This window comes from Salvelinus sp. IW2-2015, linkage group LG17 (assembly GCF_002910315.2).
Source record: "Salvelinus sp. IW2-2015 linkage group LG17, ASM291031v2, whole genome shotgun sequence".
Taxonomy (NCBI): Eukaryota; Metazoa; Chordata; class Actinopteri; order Salmoniformes; family Salmonidae; genus Salvelinus; species Salvelinus sp. IW2-2015.
In genome coordinates, this window is record NC_036857.1 from 41,824,584 (window position 1) to 41,838,862 (window position 14,279).

Consider the following 14,279-nt stretch of genomic DNA (forward strand, 5'->3'; position numbering starts at 1 on the left):
TCTGTAGAGCCTATCTTTAACAACAATGGATGGACCATCTGAAACAGAGAGACAGAGCGAGAGTGAGATTTCCAATTTAGGGGAAGAAGATAGTACAGGCAATCTGTGCATTTCTACCACAATGTATATATAAGAAAAATGAATATATATATATATATTTTAATGGTATTTATATATAAATATAAAAGAAATACCTCGGCAGGGGACACACAGGACTTAGATTGAGAAGAATTGTCTGAGAAACTTGGAAGTAAGAGAGCCAGCAGCCTCTCTCAGTGTTGGATTGGGTAGGTGTGCGGTTTCGCTTGACCGAGGAAGTTAAACATTGGTTCCGGGTCAGCCCGTACTTTGGGACAGCAAGTCCCTATTGCGTCGCTAAGACCTCACCAAGCATCGAACAACAACGAGCTTACCCGTGAGAACACCAGGACCAAAAAAGAGAACCCATCTGTGAGAACTCTACCAACCCACACCATGAACAAAAACCCACCTTTATAGCCCAAAATCCTTGTTCACCACCGTTTTCAGCATCTGCTCCTCTTCTGATCTGCCCCACACTTCTTCTCTCCTGCTCTTTCTTTAATGAGGTTCAGTCGATTTTGCCTGTAATCAAATTTAGTTCTCTTCCCACATGGACCATAGATAATTACTACGAGCTGCACCCTACCATGCCCTACTGACTATAAAGTTGACACTGTGTATGGGTGTGGAGCAAGGCGATGGATGGTTATCTGTAGTGAGCACATAGAGGACCGTATGATTATGAGTGTGTGTGACATTACGTTCGATGTTTGTAGCAGTGGAAGTGTGACTAGGTGCGCGCGATGACCGCCGAGATTGGTGTTTTACTCTGTGTGTTCGTAGCGGAAGACGCGACCACGGCGTCCTACACGACGCAGGAGTGGGCTTCGTCTGGTTACCCTTACCCAAAGTGTCCAGACAATTTCTTAAATTAAGTGCCTGGTGTCCCCAGGATTTTTTAGTGAAGTATCCTTTATATATAAATAAACCTTATAAACATGTTAGATATTTAGAATAGTATGAGCCCTTATACTTTTGGTTAGTGAGAGTAGAATCTAACTACAGGAGTATGTAGGAGTACTAGAAGTGTCTGTATGGAGGACCATCGGAAACAGAGATACAGCTGACAGATGAGACAGAGGAATTGGTCACTTAGCTGGACGATAAATCTAATGCATTCCATGCTCCTCACTTAATCCCTTTCGCAAATAATGTCTCTTCGTATATTAAAAATCCTCTATATGTATACTATATCATCTTGTTTCAGATGGTTCCTCTTCATACAGACTTGTTACTCTGAATAATAGTATGATGTGATATATACATGACAATCCTCCTAGAGGACCATATAATCTCGTAACAATAGCCAGTGTGATATCACCATGGTTGAACAGCGGCTCACCTATGCGCAGACCAAGAAGGTGTGTCCTATGAATCCATAGTGCGTCACAAACACATCTTGGACATCGACCTCTTCCAACAACTCCACTAATCACATGTACACGTGGATGAATACCCCCTGCCTGTCCGCACCCAATATCTGACCACCACACGAACCATTCTCATCACATACCTAACAGTGCAACACTGGATTCCCTCATACACTTCTTTTCCCTTCCTACTCCTGTCGATTCACACAGATCTCCGTCTCGCTAGACTCCCTCTCGGAATGTTAGGTTGGCAGACTGTATAGAAAAGAGTTGGGTGTGTGAATGAGAGGCCAGGCATACTAGCACCGTGTTTGACAATGGTTAGGATCTATATTATCTTGTCTAATGCGGGGCACGCCCCAGTGAATTGGTTGTAGAATATGTGATGCTCATAAGGATTAAGATCCAAGACCACCTCTACCTAGACAGAAGAGGGCTCGGACCCTCGTTCACGAGGGTAAGCACAAGACAAGGTTTCCCAGACCCAATTTTTAAAATTAAATCCTGGGGTCCCAAGGTAAATTTGGTTATTTTATGTGACACTATGTCAGTCAAAATTTGTGAAAAGGTGAGAAAAAGATTGATATCTAACACATCTAGATAAGTGTATATTTTTTATTCTCTTTACTCTATCATACATTTATGTTGTCTGCTGATCCAATGACAGATTTGGGCGTACATGTTTGCTGCATGCCAGCTCTGTATCTTTTCTCCGACCAGCATCATAATGCGTAAGTCCTCTCCCTGCGCGACAGTTCAAGCAGTGCTCCTCTATCACTAGCTCCCCAATACAGACATATGACACACACAGTCTTTACCAATACTCCCTCCATCTCTATCCGACATCTCTTCGTGTGTCTCTCATTCTCTTCTCCATCCCTGAGGGGTTCACATCGTGCGCTGTGTGTTGTAGCTCGAATTATATCATATAACTCCTCAAGGTAACAGTGCCACGCATACAAGAGAGACTCGTAATCACTTAAAGACATTAAGGAAGGACCGTCTCTCTCCCTTCAAACCAAGGCTACACATATATATAATAACAATACCAGCACTAGGTATACATTGTACTACTGTGTACGCACACACACACTCGCCGCCACTATACTGCACATCCTAATATGTAATACACACCCACCTCAATTATATATACAGCTAGTTCGTTACTAACACCACTGTATATATAGGTATATGTATATATTACAAGCGTAGAAGGGATACCACATACACACAACACACGAGCATCCCACAACGACTCAGTGCTGATTCGAACTAAGTATCATGTGCCCCTTCCAGTTTGGCTCTCCCAGCATGTTTGGTTACGGAAGTGTACAAGGCCTATACCTTCTAAAAAATGTAATGTATATTTCACCCCCTATCATGCAAATCTACCCACTAAAATTACCTCTTCAATGAGCAACAGCGGAAGAAAAGAGTAGTTTAAGAAATGTTTGCGAAAGTGGTCCTCATAAGGAAGAGGAAAAGGACAGAAAATAGCGCTTATAATTACGGTGAAGTATTCAGCCCGTAATGCATACTAATTAGACCCACCTGAAAATGATTGAGCTCCAGGTTGTCATTACTGTCTCACTCCACTTATATCTTTGCGCTTGCCTGTCCAGGCGTAAATTCCCACATTAAGTTTTTTGTGCTGCAGGGCGGGGCACCATTATATTACTGAGGATAACCATCGACCACCGTGCGTACAGTAAGTACAACTGCTCTACACACCTTGACCACAGCACGAGCCAACGAGCAAAAAACCAAACACACTAAGACACCTGCTTCGCAATGCGATTTACCCATTAGATGCTCCAGTAGCGAGTTCCTCTTCTCGAGTGTGCTCTTCCTCATCAGTACATTCGTGGTGTAGCATTAATTAATGTCGAGACACAGATCATGTAGAGGAAAGAGGAACGAGAAGGGGCTGAGGTACCAAAATGTACTTGACAGAAGCATTAGAAAGAGTCCCCAAGCCAACAGCAGTGGCCTCTCAATCATCTCTTAACTCCAGAAAGAAACTGCGAATTAAGTAATGAACGACAACCTAAGAACCACAGACAATCTTCTTTTCAGAGAGAAGGCGCACTGCCAAATCTAAGAAAGACAATACTGTAAGGGGAGGAAAGCGGCTGCTTAATGTCAAGGAGGTGAACCAAGAACCCTGAATGGTCCACTCTTTGATCATGAGCTTCCAGTTCACATCTGTGGGAGCAACATGGAAGTGAACCTTCCAGAACCCAAGGCCTAACACCAACATCTCTGCAGCACAACTCCACAACAATACCCAGTTCTTTATGGTAGAGGGGCCAGACAAAAGCCACTCCTCCCAGTTAAAAGGCACACCCAAAGTATGTAGGCCACCTGCCATGGTATGTTTGAGAGAAGGCCAACCTAAAAGGACTCAGAACGCATGAGAAAACAAGATTCTCTGGTCTGATGAAACCAAGATTGAACTCTTTGCCTGAATGACTCAGAGCGCTCCACGAGATCTGGAGGAAACCGTGGGTCACCATTCCCTACGCTGTCAAAACATGGTGGGTGGCAGGAATACATTGCTGTCGGGATGTTTTCGGAGTGGCAGGGATCGGTGGAGGACTAGTCAGGATTCGGAGGAGAATGATGAATGGAGCATGAAGGTACAGAGATCCTTGATGAATAATCCTCAGCTCCAGAGCGCCGCTCAGGACATGTCGACTGTGGGGAAGGTCATCCTTCCAACAGGACAGAATGACCCTAGCACACAGCCAAGGACAACGCTGGAATGGCTTCGGGACATGTCTTGAATGTCTTGAGTTGGCCCAACGCCTGCGACCATGAACTCAATTGAACATTCTCTGAACCTGAAAATGAGGCTGTGCGGCGACACTCCAATCCAACCGTGACAGAACTTGAGAGAGATTTTGCAGAGATGAGATGGAGAAACTCCCCAAATACAGTGTTCCATGCTTGTACGTCGTACCATAACGAGACTATAGAAGTCTGTAAAGGAACGCTGGCCAAAGCGTGCCTTTCTTTCTCCCTCTTTCACACTGACTGTCTTTCTCCCTCTCTCTTTCACACTGACTGTCTTTCTCCCTCTCTCTTTCACACTGACTGTCTTTCTCCCTCTCTTTCACACTGACTGACTGGCACACTGTCTTTCACACTGACTGACTGGCACACTGTCTTTCTCCCTCACTCTTTCACTGACTGTCTTTCTCCTTCTCTCTTTCACACTGACTGACAGACTGACACACAGACTGTCTTTCTCTCTCTGAAGAGGTGTCAGTCCATTTTGCCTTAATTAGTCTCTTACCCACTGGACCAAAAGTAATTAGCTACACTGCACCGAGGAGGGGGTGAGATTGTGTGAATGAGACAGTATGTATATGAGTGTGTGTGTGTATTCATGTGTGCAGAGTGTGCGCGCGCACAGGCAGCCAGTGGTGGTGTTACCTGGTGAACTCCTCATGTAGGTTATTGGGCTCTGAGGAGTAGAACTTCACCCTGAAGAACAGTCTGTATGGAGGACCATCTGAAACAGAGAGACAGAGCGAGAGAGATTCAATTAGGGGYAAGAAGATAGTCAGGCCAATCTGTCATTCTACCACATATTGTATATAAAAAAATATATATATATATATTTTAATTTATTTTATATATAAATAAAAAAATCCTGGGGACACCAGGCACTTAATTTAAAAATTGTCTGGAAACTTGGGTAAGAACCAGGCAGCCCTCTCTGTGAGAGGGGCGTTTCCTGACAAAGTAAACATTGGCGTCACCCTGCACCACTCACTAATCACCATGTCAACAGCTGGTAATGAACCACCTGCCTTCCCACACACAAACCCACTMTATACAGTGCACACATTYAGTACAGGACACTGCCAACAGTCTGGCAAAKGTAGCTGGCTTTCGCTTGTTATTAAGTATACACCACACACACACTAAGAATATTAGATAGTGGGAGTGAATGGATTCACCTCTGATCTGTTTCTTTATGGGCTTGGACACATCCAGCCAGTGCTGCAAGAGACACAAAGAAGTAGACAACAGAATGTTATACATATGAGGGGTTACAACCATCCCAGCTCTGCAGATTTTGCTGTGAAGAGACAGAATCATTAGAGCATTTGTTTTGGTACTGTCCATATGTAGCTTGTTTTTGGTCGCAGGTCCAGGAATGGCCCAAGAATTGCAACATTTACCTGCAGCTAACGCTTCAAATTGCACTGCTGGGTGATCTGAAAAGTCATAGTCAATCAATCATATAATCCTTTGTCAAACTTGTTTATCTTTAATTTACAATGTGTAGAAACTATGAGAATAGAAAGGTTCAGAACTTGTGAAACATCACAGTTGAAAAATAAATGACAAATAGAAATCAAAACAGGATTGTGTTCAGAGACAGATGGGAGGGGTTCAGAGAATGTATTTATTAACCCTTATTTTACCAGGTAAGTTGACTGAGAACACATTCTCATTAACAGCAAGGACCTGGGGAATAGTTAACAGGGGCGAGGAGGGAATGAATGAGCCAATTGTAAGCTGGGGATGATTAGTTGGTCATGATGGTATGAGGGCCAGATTGGGAATTGAACCAGGACACCAGGGTTAATACTCCTACTCTTACAATAAGTGCCATGGGATCTTTAGTGACCACAGAGTCAGGACACTTTTTTACATCCAGGACACCCTACACAGGGCAATGTCCCAATCACTGCCCTGGGGCATTGGATAATATATATATTTATTTTTAGACCAGAAGAAAGGGTGCCTCCTACTGGCCCTCCAACACCACTTCCAGCAGCATCTGGTCTCCATCCAGGGACCAACCGCCTTAGCTACTGAAGCAGGCCAGCAGTGGGATGCAGGGTGCTATGCTGCTGGCAGCTGGAGAGGGTTCAGAGATAGATTGGGAGGGGTCAGAATAGATGGAGGGGTGAGTGGAGCTGAAGGCTGAGACTCAAAACAAAAACATTACTACTGTAAATACATTGTGCCCGTAGTATGTATAAGCTGGAAGTAGAAGGCTAAGTTGTTGTCCATTAATTTTCTCAATTAGGGAGGTGGTAGGGTATGGCACATATGTCAGAGTCAAGGCCCGCGGGCCACATCCGGCCCCGAGAAGTTTTTTACGGCCCCTGGGATGATCTTGATTTATTATTAAAACCGGCCCGCAGACCGCAGCAAGCCGGCAGCCCGCAGATCTTTTTACACGCACCAATACTACATTTCTCCACAATGCAACGGTGACGCACCGAGCAGTAGGCTGCTTCATTTCAAATATTTATTGGCACAGCAGTCTGTCAGCATCACAGTAAATTAACTTTCAGATACCCATCAAAAATGGCAAAACGGAAGGTGGACACTGAGAACCGGGGGTTTCAAACAAGGTGGAGTCGGAGTATATGTTCACGGAGGTAGCTGGAAAACCTGTGTGTCTTCTGTGTGGAGAAAGTGTGGCGACTGAAAGAGTATAATCTGAGACGACATATGAAACGAAACAGCGGACAAAAACAAGAATATGGACATGGAACAAAGGCTACAAAAGGCAGAGGAATTAAAACGAGCCTCAAAATCTCGACAGGCTCTGTTCAAAAAAGCCAAATCACAAGGCAGGCTGCTGTCAAGGCCAGTTTTATTTTGGCAGAAGAGATCGCTAAATCAGCCCGCGCCATTTACGGAGGGGGATTTCATCAAAAACTGCATGATTAAAGTTTGTACGAAGTTTGCCCAGAAAAAGGCAACTCTTTTAAATGTGAGTCTGAGCAGAAACACCATTGCCGAGAGATAGACCAGTTGTCCATCAATCTAAAAGAGCAGCTTGTGAAAAGGGAAAAGATTTCAATTGCATATTCCTTGGCTGTGGATTGAGAGCACCGACATTTCTGACATTGCCCAGTTGTCAATTTCATCCGCGGATGGACTCCAGCCTAAGCCGTGACAGAGGAAGTTTTTGGCTTTACGTCCTATGCATGGCACAAATACGGGGCATGATTTGTATGAAGATTGGCAAATGTGTAAATGAGATGGAGCTGCCTTGGGAAAAACTCGTGGGGTTTGACAACCGACGGAGCACCTGCGATGTGTGGACACAGAGCGGACTGGTGGCGAAGATACGGGAAAAGATGCAAGAGGAAAACGCGACAGGTGAGCTGACAGCTTATCATTGTATCATACACCAGGAAGCGTTGTGCGGTAAAGCCTTGAAAATGGAGCATGTAATAGCATCATCACGCGCACAGTTAACTTTATCAGAGCCAAAGGTTTGAATCACCGCCAGTTCAAGGCATTTCTGAGCGGAGTTGAAACGGAGCATGGTGATTGCCTTATCACACAGAGGTGCGATGGCTAAGCCAGGGAAAGGTGCTTCAAAGATGTTTCGAGCTTCGTGAGGAGATTTGTCTGTTCTTGGACAGCAAAGGGAAAGACACAACACAACTCCGAGACGAAATGTTTCGTTGTGAAATGGCTTTTCTGTGTGACATTACGAGTCATCTGAATGCAATGAACTTGCAGCTGCAGGGTCGGGATCATGTCATCTCTGATATGTACAGTACAGTGAAGGCATTTAAAACCAAACTGACTCTGTGGGAGACGCAGATGCGGAAAGAAAATTTGAGCCACTTTCCCAGCTGCCAGACCATGAAAAGAAGCTCTCTACCAGTGCGTTCCCGAGCGCACAGTTGGCTGATAAAATAGGTATGCTTGCCGCTGACTTTCGACGCGCCGATTTGCTGACTTTGAAGCACAAAAAAGCAGGTTGGAACTGCTCGGTAACCCATTTGCTGTTGACGTGGAAAGCTCACCACCAAACCTCCAAATGGAGTTGATTGACCTCCAATGCAATGATGCACTGAGGGCAAAATAATGCGGCAGTGGGTGCTGCGGAGTTCGCCCGTTTCCTCCCCGACACAATGCCCAGCTGCGCATCCAGGCTGCTCAAACGTTGTCTTATGTTTGGCAGCACATACCTGTGTGAACAACTGTTTTCTTTGATGAACCTGAACAAAACATCACACAGAAGTCGACTTACTGCTGAACACCTCCACTCAATTCTGAGGATTTCCTCAGCTCAGAGCCTTACCCCGAACATTGATGAACTTGTGGAAAAGATGGACACCACCAAGTATCACCTCAACCTCAAACAAGTGAACATTACTGTGCAATCACATATTTAGAGTTTTTACTCAGTTCAAGTTTAAAGTTAAAGTTTAATATTTGTTTTCACTGCATGATCTTCTCCTTAAACAAAGTGTTGTTTATTTGATTAATAGATTTTGCACTTTATTTTATTGTATTTCACAATTCTCTATATTTTAAAATATTTTCAGTTGAGTGGATGATAGAAAATTGCTATTATGTTGTTTTTTCTTTGAAGTAAATTTAGCCCACTTTTGCTAAAATAGAAAATATAGGCTACTGATGGTGCCTTGAATACCGGTTTCTTTCATTTAATGTTCATGTTATGGGGATTTTTTATAAAGGAAATTTGTCTTTTGTGTCTGTTAAAATTAAGATTACTGACAGAGCCATAAGAAAATATTGCTTTATTTATCTGATCATATTGGAATATATTTGTTAGGTTTTCAGTAGGTTCAATTAGGTTCACTAGACTATATGCGTCATTTAAAAATTTTCAATGAACATTCGAACAGTCCGGCCCTCGGCTTGTAGCTAAATTTTTTATTTGGCCCTCCGTCCATTTGACTTGACACCCCTGTGGGTTATGGGAACATAATAAAATGTTTGTAAGAAAATATATATATGGGGGATTGGAAAGGATGCAGACAATTACATTGATAGAACCCACAATCTATCTGCAATATTAAAGTTGATCTACCCCTAAAAATAAAAAGTAGAGAAAGACAGCGACAGGCAGAGAGACAGCGACAGGCAGAGAGACAGCGACAGGCAGAGAGACAGCGACAGGCAGAGACAGACATAATATGATGGAGAGAGACAGAGAATATGACAGATAGCTGGAGCGTCAGATCAATCATTTTAACACCACACTGTGATTGATTTAACTAGTGTCATTACATCATAGGGAAGCCCCTCAGCAATGGCAGGTTGTGGTGTGTGTGTGTTCAGAGGCTTTGTGTATATCTACTCACTGAGACTTGTTCTGGGTCCATGAACTGCAGTCCAAAGTAGTCAGCCTCCACCAGGTCCAGATGATACCTGATCTGGTCAAACAGCTCCTGGCCCTTTGACCTTTTCTGTTAAACACACACATGTATTATAGTCACAATAGGGAGGCTGGAGAATAAACAGCCTAGACCTTGTGGGTGGATATGGAGCAGAATGACAGAGTGTGGGTGTGTGTCATTACTAGGGACTGCATCTGGGGCAGAATCAGAGGGAGAAGACCTGAGGAAGAAGCCATAATTCAGGCCTTTGTCTTTGAAACACCCACAATCCATAGGGCTCTTGAGCTGAACACCCACCAAGATGCAATGCCCCAAACCACTAAAAAGCTGCACCCCTCAAAGTGTGTTTTTAAAAGAGAGAGAGGATAACCTTGTACTTTGTTTCCTGATAACAAGTATGAACCTGCCAACCTGTGTGTGTGTGGTTATGGAGGTCACAAAAAAAACTGTTTCCCTTCCTGTTCCCCTCCTCTCTCCAGCTCCTGTCAAAGCACAGCATAAAAACACACATACACACACTCCCAAAACAGCCCCTATCCAAAGCACTTTCCCTAGACAGACAGACATTCCCCCTAGATATTATCCCCAAAGCMCCTGTGTAGATCTGGATTAGACAGCAGGTGCAAGTAAAAATGGGACAAAGTCCATCAAGCCTATGTGAAGGCAGAAAAGGTGAAGTTAACACCATAGTGTTAGTACCCATCAACTCATATCTAGATGAGTGTTTAGGGGGTAGTGGCTAGCTGAAAGTGCCTAGGGGCATAGCACTGGGATGTTAAGGGGTGTTGAGGGTGCTGCAGCACCCCCTGATAAATCACAAGAAAAACATTTTAAATACCTAATATTTTTTTCACAAAAGTAGTGCCCTTGGCCTTTACTACTCCTGTATGAGCAGACCCCTGACAAATAAAAGTCAGCACCCCCACCCCCAAACATCTTCCCCTAGGGGGCAGGCCCTAGCAGGTCGATTTTGGATGAAGACAAGAGTTCAATTGAATTAATTTCAACTCAATACAGCTGTAGATGAATCCCTGAGGGAGGATTCAGCAGTCATGTTCAGGCTTGTTCCTGTTAGAGCTCTATATAGACTCTGGTTTCAATCAGCTGACGTCTGGTGGTCGTTAGCATGAGCTAGTTCTAATTAACAAGAGAAAACTAAGGAAAGAGTCCTCACATACACAAGCATGTATTCTCTAAGGCAAAGTTATAGCCTACTGTTTGGAATAGATTTAATGTGATATTACTGAATGTACTGTTTAGTTCTGAAGAGAGGATGCTTTCCACACACTGCAATAAATGATCTCCGGAGTCAAACTTCATAAAGCATATTAACTACACCCAGGCTCCACGCACCTGCAGCGCACTAATTTAACTTCAACAATTTACATCCTCACACAGTGAATTGCTCTCATGTTCTGATGTATTGTCTATTTGCCAGATCATTTTTTGCCTGATACAAATCAAACTTATTATCATAATGATAAACTACTAGTCTCTACTGTAACATTAGGTCATAGGTTCTCTATCCATGACCATTGATTCCCTCAGCAGTCTGACTTCCTGTATGTATTCAAAAAGTGACGCATGAGACGGCTTCACTGACCATGATGACACGAGCACAAACTCGACCTTTAAGATAAAACTCTCAAGACAACATGACGCACACATGCCTACGTCTCCCCTGGACACACATTCTTTCTCGTCACAGCGCCACAAGATAAATCACATCACTCCCTCACAGAGAAGAGAGAGATAGAAAACTGAGGATGGAGGGAGATGGGCAGAGAGGGGGAGAGAGATGGGCAGAGAGAGGGAGAGAGATGGGCAGAGAGTAGCGAAGCAGCTCATGGCAGAGAAGAAGAGAGAGATCGGGCAGAGAAGGGAGGGAGATGCAGAGAGGGGAGGGGATCGGAGGGAATGGGCAGAAGACGGAGGGAGATGGCAGAGAGAGGAGGGAGTATGGCAGAGAGAGGAGGATGGCAGAGAAGAGGGAGCAATGCAAGAGAGGAGAGAGATGGCAGCAGAGATCGAGCAGAATGGGCAGAGAGACGAGGACATGGCAGAAAGCAGGGAGTTATGAGTCAGAAGAGTGAAGGCAGATGGCAGAGAATGAGGAGCGCATTGGCCAGAGAGAGTGAGAGGATGGGCAGAAGAGCGAGAGGAGATGGCAAGACGAGCAGGGAGGAGATGGCAGAGAGAGAGGAGGAGGATGAGGCAGAGAGAGGGAAGATGGGACAGAGAGGAGGGAGGAGATGGCAAGAGAGGGAGGGATATGGCGAAAGAGGAGGGAGATTGAGTGCAGAGAGAGGAGGAGAGGAGATGAGGAGCAGAGAGAGGAGAGGGAGCAGGAGGGGGGAGGAGGGAGAGAGAGGGAGGAGGGCAAGAGAGGAGGGATGGGCAGAGAGAGGGGGGAGATGGCAGAGGAGATGGCAGAGGAGAGAGATGGCAGAGAGGGTGGAGTTTCCTCTGAGTAGGCACTTCTGCCAACATCAGAAGGAAGTAATGTGGTGTATTGGCTGATCACAACACCATCTGTAGCCCTACCCTCACCGCACAGAACACCACACAAGACAGGTGTATAAACTCCATGTGCTGAATGGACCCAAGCCAAACAACCATAGAAGAACAGTCACCTTATAATTCTCTGGAGAGAATTATATCTGAAAATAATATGAGAACACACACCACACACTCACTGTATATCCACGTTAACGTCCGACCCATCCAGCAGCAGCACGCGAGCGTGATTGCATCCTTGTCGGTCCAGCCGCTGGATGTGACGGCCGCTCCCCGGTCACCACGGCTGGCGCGGTGGACGACCTGCTGCTGGTGCGCGAGGCGCGGGTTCGCCGGTTCCCTCTTCCTTTCCCGTCCCGTTCGTCCGCTGTCTGAAACCGTCTGCGCGAGCTGGTGAAGCCGGCGTAGGAAGCCCATCATCTTCCAATTTTTAATTCTACCCACAGCGCGAGCACCGTGTCGTGTCCACGGGAGATTACTACACGGAACAATGTGTGTGGCGTTTGTCCACTGCACCACCCGGGCGAAGAGTACTCACCGCAGCACGGAGATTCAGGCTGCCGCCGAATCCTGAAACTCGGCAGCCGTGGGATCACCAGCGCATATAGAGCAGGACCACAATCGGCATTAAAAAAAAACAACCAGTTGAATTTCCAATCATTTATTCGTTTCAATAGTGAACTCACTCACGGAACACCCCCTCTTCCGTCTCCTTCCACCGTTGTCCCGCCGCGCACCTGCTGTTGCACAAATTCTTGAAATCCTGGAGAAATCCGAGCAGCTCCGCGCCAGGGGCGTCCACCTTAGTCTCACACTACCAGCGAATATTATAGTCTCCCGGGACGCGCTTACCCAAACCCGTGGTCGGTATTATTTAATCCTCTCACGAAGAACCGAAACTGCTCCACCTCACAGGTAAGTCAACCAGAGAAACTGGACAAACAGCATGCTTTGCGCCTGCGTAAAAACAACGCAGAACAAACTTTTTTTTTWATACTSGGGCCAGGCTGTGTCAGCGAAGCAGCGCTCCCTGCCGGCCAGAGGCYACACCACGGCCAGCGCGGTGAAGGACAAACAACAAGAGGGACAATGTAATGTTGAGGACAAGCAAAAAATAATGCAATTTCAGAACAAACCGGTAGGATTATGGTTTAGCCGAGGGATTCAGGCAGAAAGAAACACCCACACACCAGTGAAAGTGCAGAGAGTTCACCTCTCCTAAAACAAATATATTAATTTTACTKACTCCGGATATCTGCCTGCTATGGTTGTTTAGTAGTAATGYCTACTATGCCCCTCAAATCTTTCTATGATATCAGTAGACTGTACAACATGGTCTGGGAKTTATGTTGGCACTGAACTGGAGCATGCAGACATCTAGGGCAGGTAACAGGAATGTGTTTAAATGGGGTCTAACTGCACTGCAGCCTGTAGGACTCAACTCCTACAATGTTTTGATATGTACAGGCAACTCCACAGACCACAAATATACATAACAATGGACCTGGAACTGATATTACATTATCTGTCATCTAAAATTCACTCAGAATGTAAGATACCATCAACTGACTTACTACGTCAACAAACAGACTAAGAGCTCCAAGTAGATGTCAGTGTGTTTATTCAGTGTGTCAATAATTTAGGGAAGGTGGGAGCGTGGGGTAGTGTGTGGTGGCTCTGGCAGTGTTCGTCTCTACTGTGAATCCACCGAAAGCCTCAACACTCAGTCCTATCACTTATGTTTAGCATAGAGACGCTACGCAGGAAGGACCATGGTCTATAAGGTCTCTTTTTTTCTTCTTGTCTGGCGACCAAAGTGCTACTGTTATGAGTGACCTGAAGACTGTATCTCGTTCTCCTGAGAGGCTATTATAGCCTCCTAATGGTGCCCGCCGGCTAGTTCCGCCTGAGGTAGAGGCTATATTACGCACACAATTCGCTAATGGTGGCGCCGGAGCTAGTTCCTCTTGAGTGAGGCTATATAGCCTTCCTAATTGGCCCGCGGCTAGTTCCTCCTGAGTGGAGGCCTGTTATTGCCGCGCTGTCCTTAAGCGGTTGCCTTAGTGCTCGCCGGCTAAGTTCCATTCCTGAGTGGATTGGCATGATTACCTTCCTAATTGGGGCCCGCTGCGCATAGTCCTCCTGAGGTGGAGGCTATATATGCCTTCCT

At 45.4% G+C, this 14,279-nt stretch overlaps 1 protein-coding gene across 1 annotated transcript in view; it reads right to left on the reverse strand.

Annotated features, from left to right (window-relative positions):
* epb41l4b (erythrocyte membrane protein band 4.1 like 4B) overlaps positions 1-12,529 on the reverse strand; it is a 40,433-nt gene extending 27,904 nt beyond the window's left edge. Inside the window, 8 exon segments of the mRNA XM_070447753.1 lie at positions 4,890-4,968; positions 5,420-5,462; positions 9,557-9,656; positions 12,283-12,339; positions 12,341-12,402; positions 12,404-12,444; positions 12,447-12,504; positions 12,506-12,529. Of these exon segments, the coding sequence (XP_070303854.1) occupies positions 4,890-4,968; positions 5,420-5,462; positions 9,557-9,656; positions 12,283-12,339; positions 12,341-12,402; positions 12,404-12,444; positions 12,447-12,504; positions 12,506-12,529 (464 nt within the window).
* Between the last annotated feature and the right edge of the window lie 1,750 nt (positions 12,530-14,279).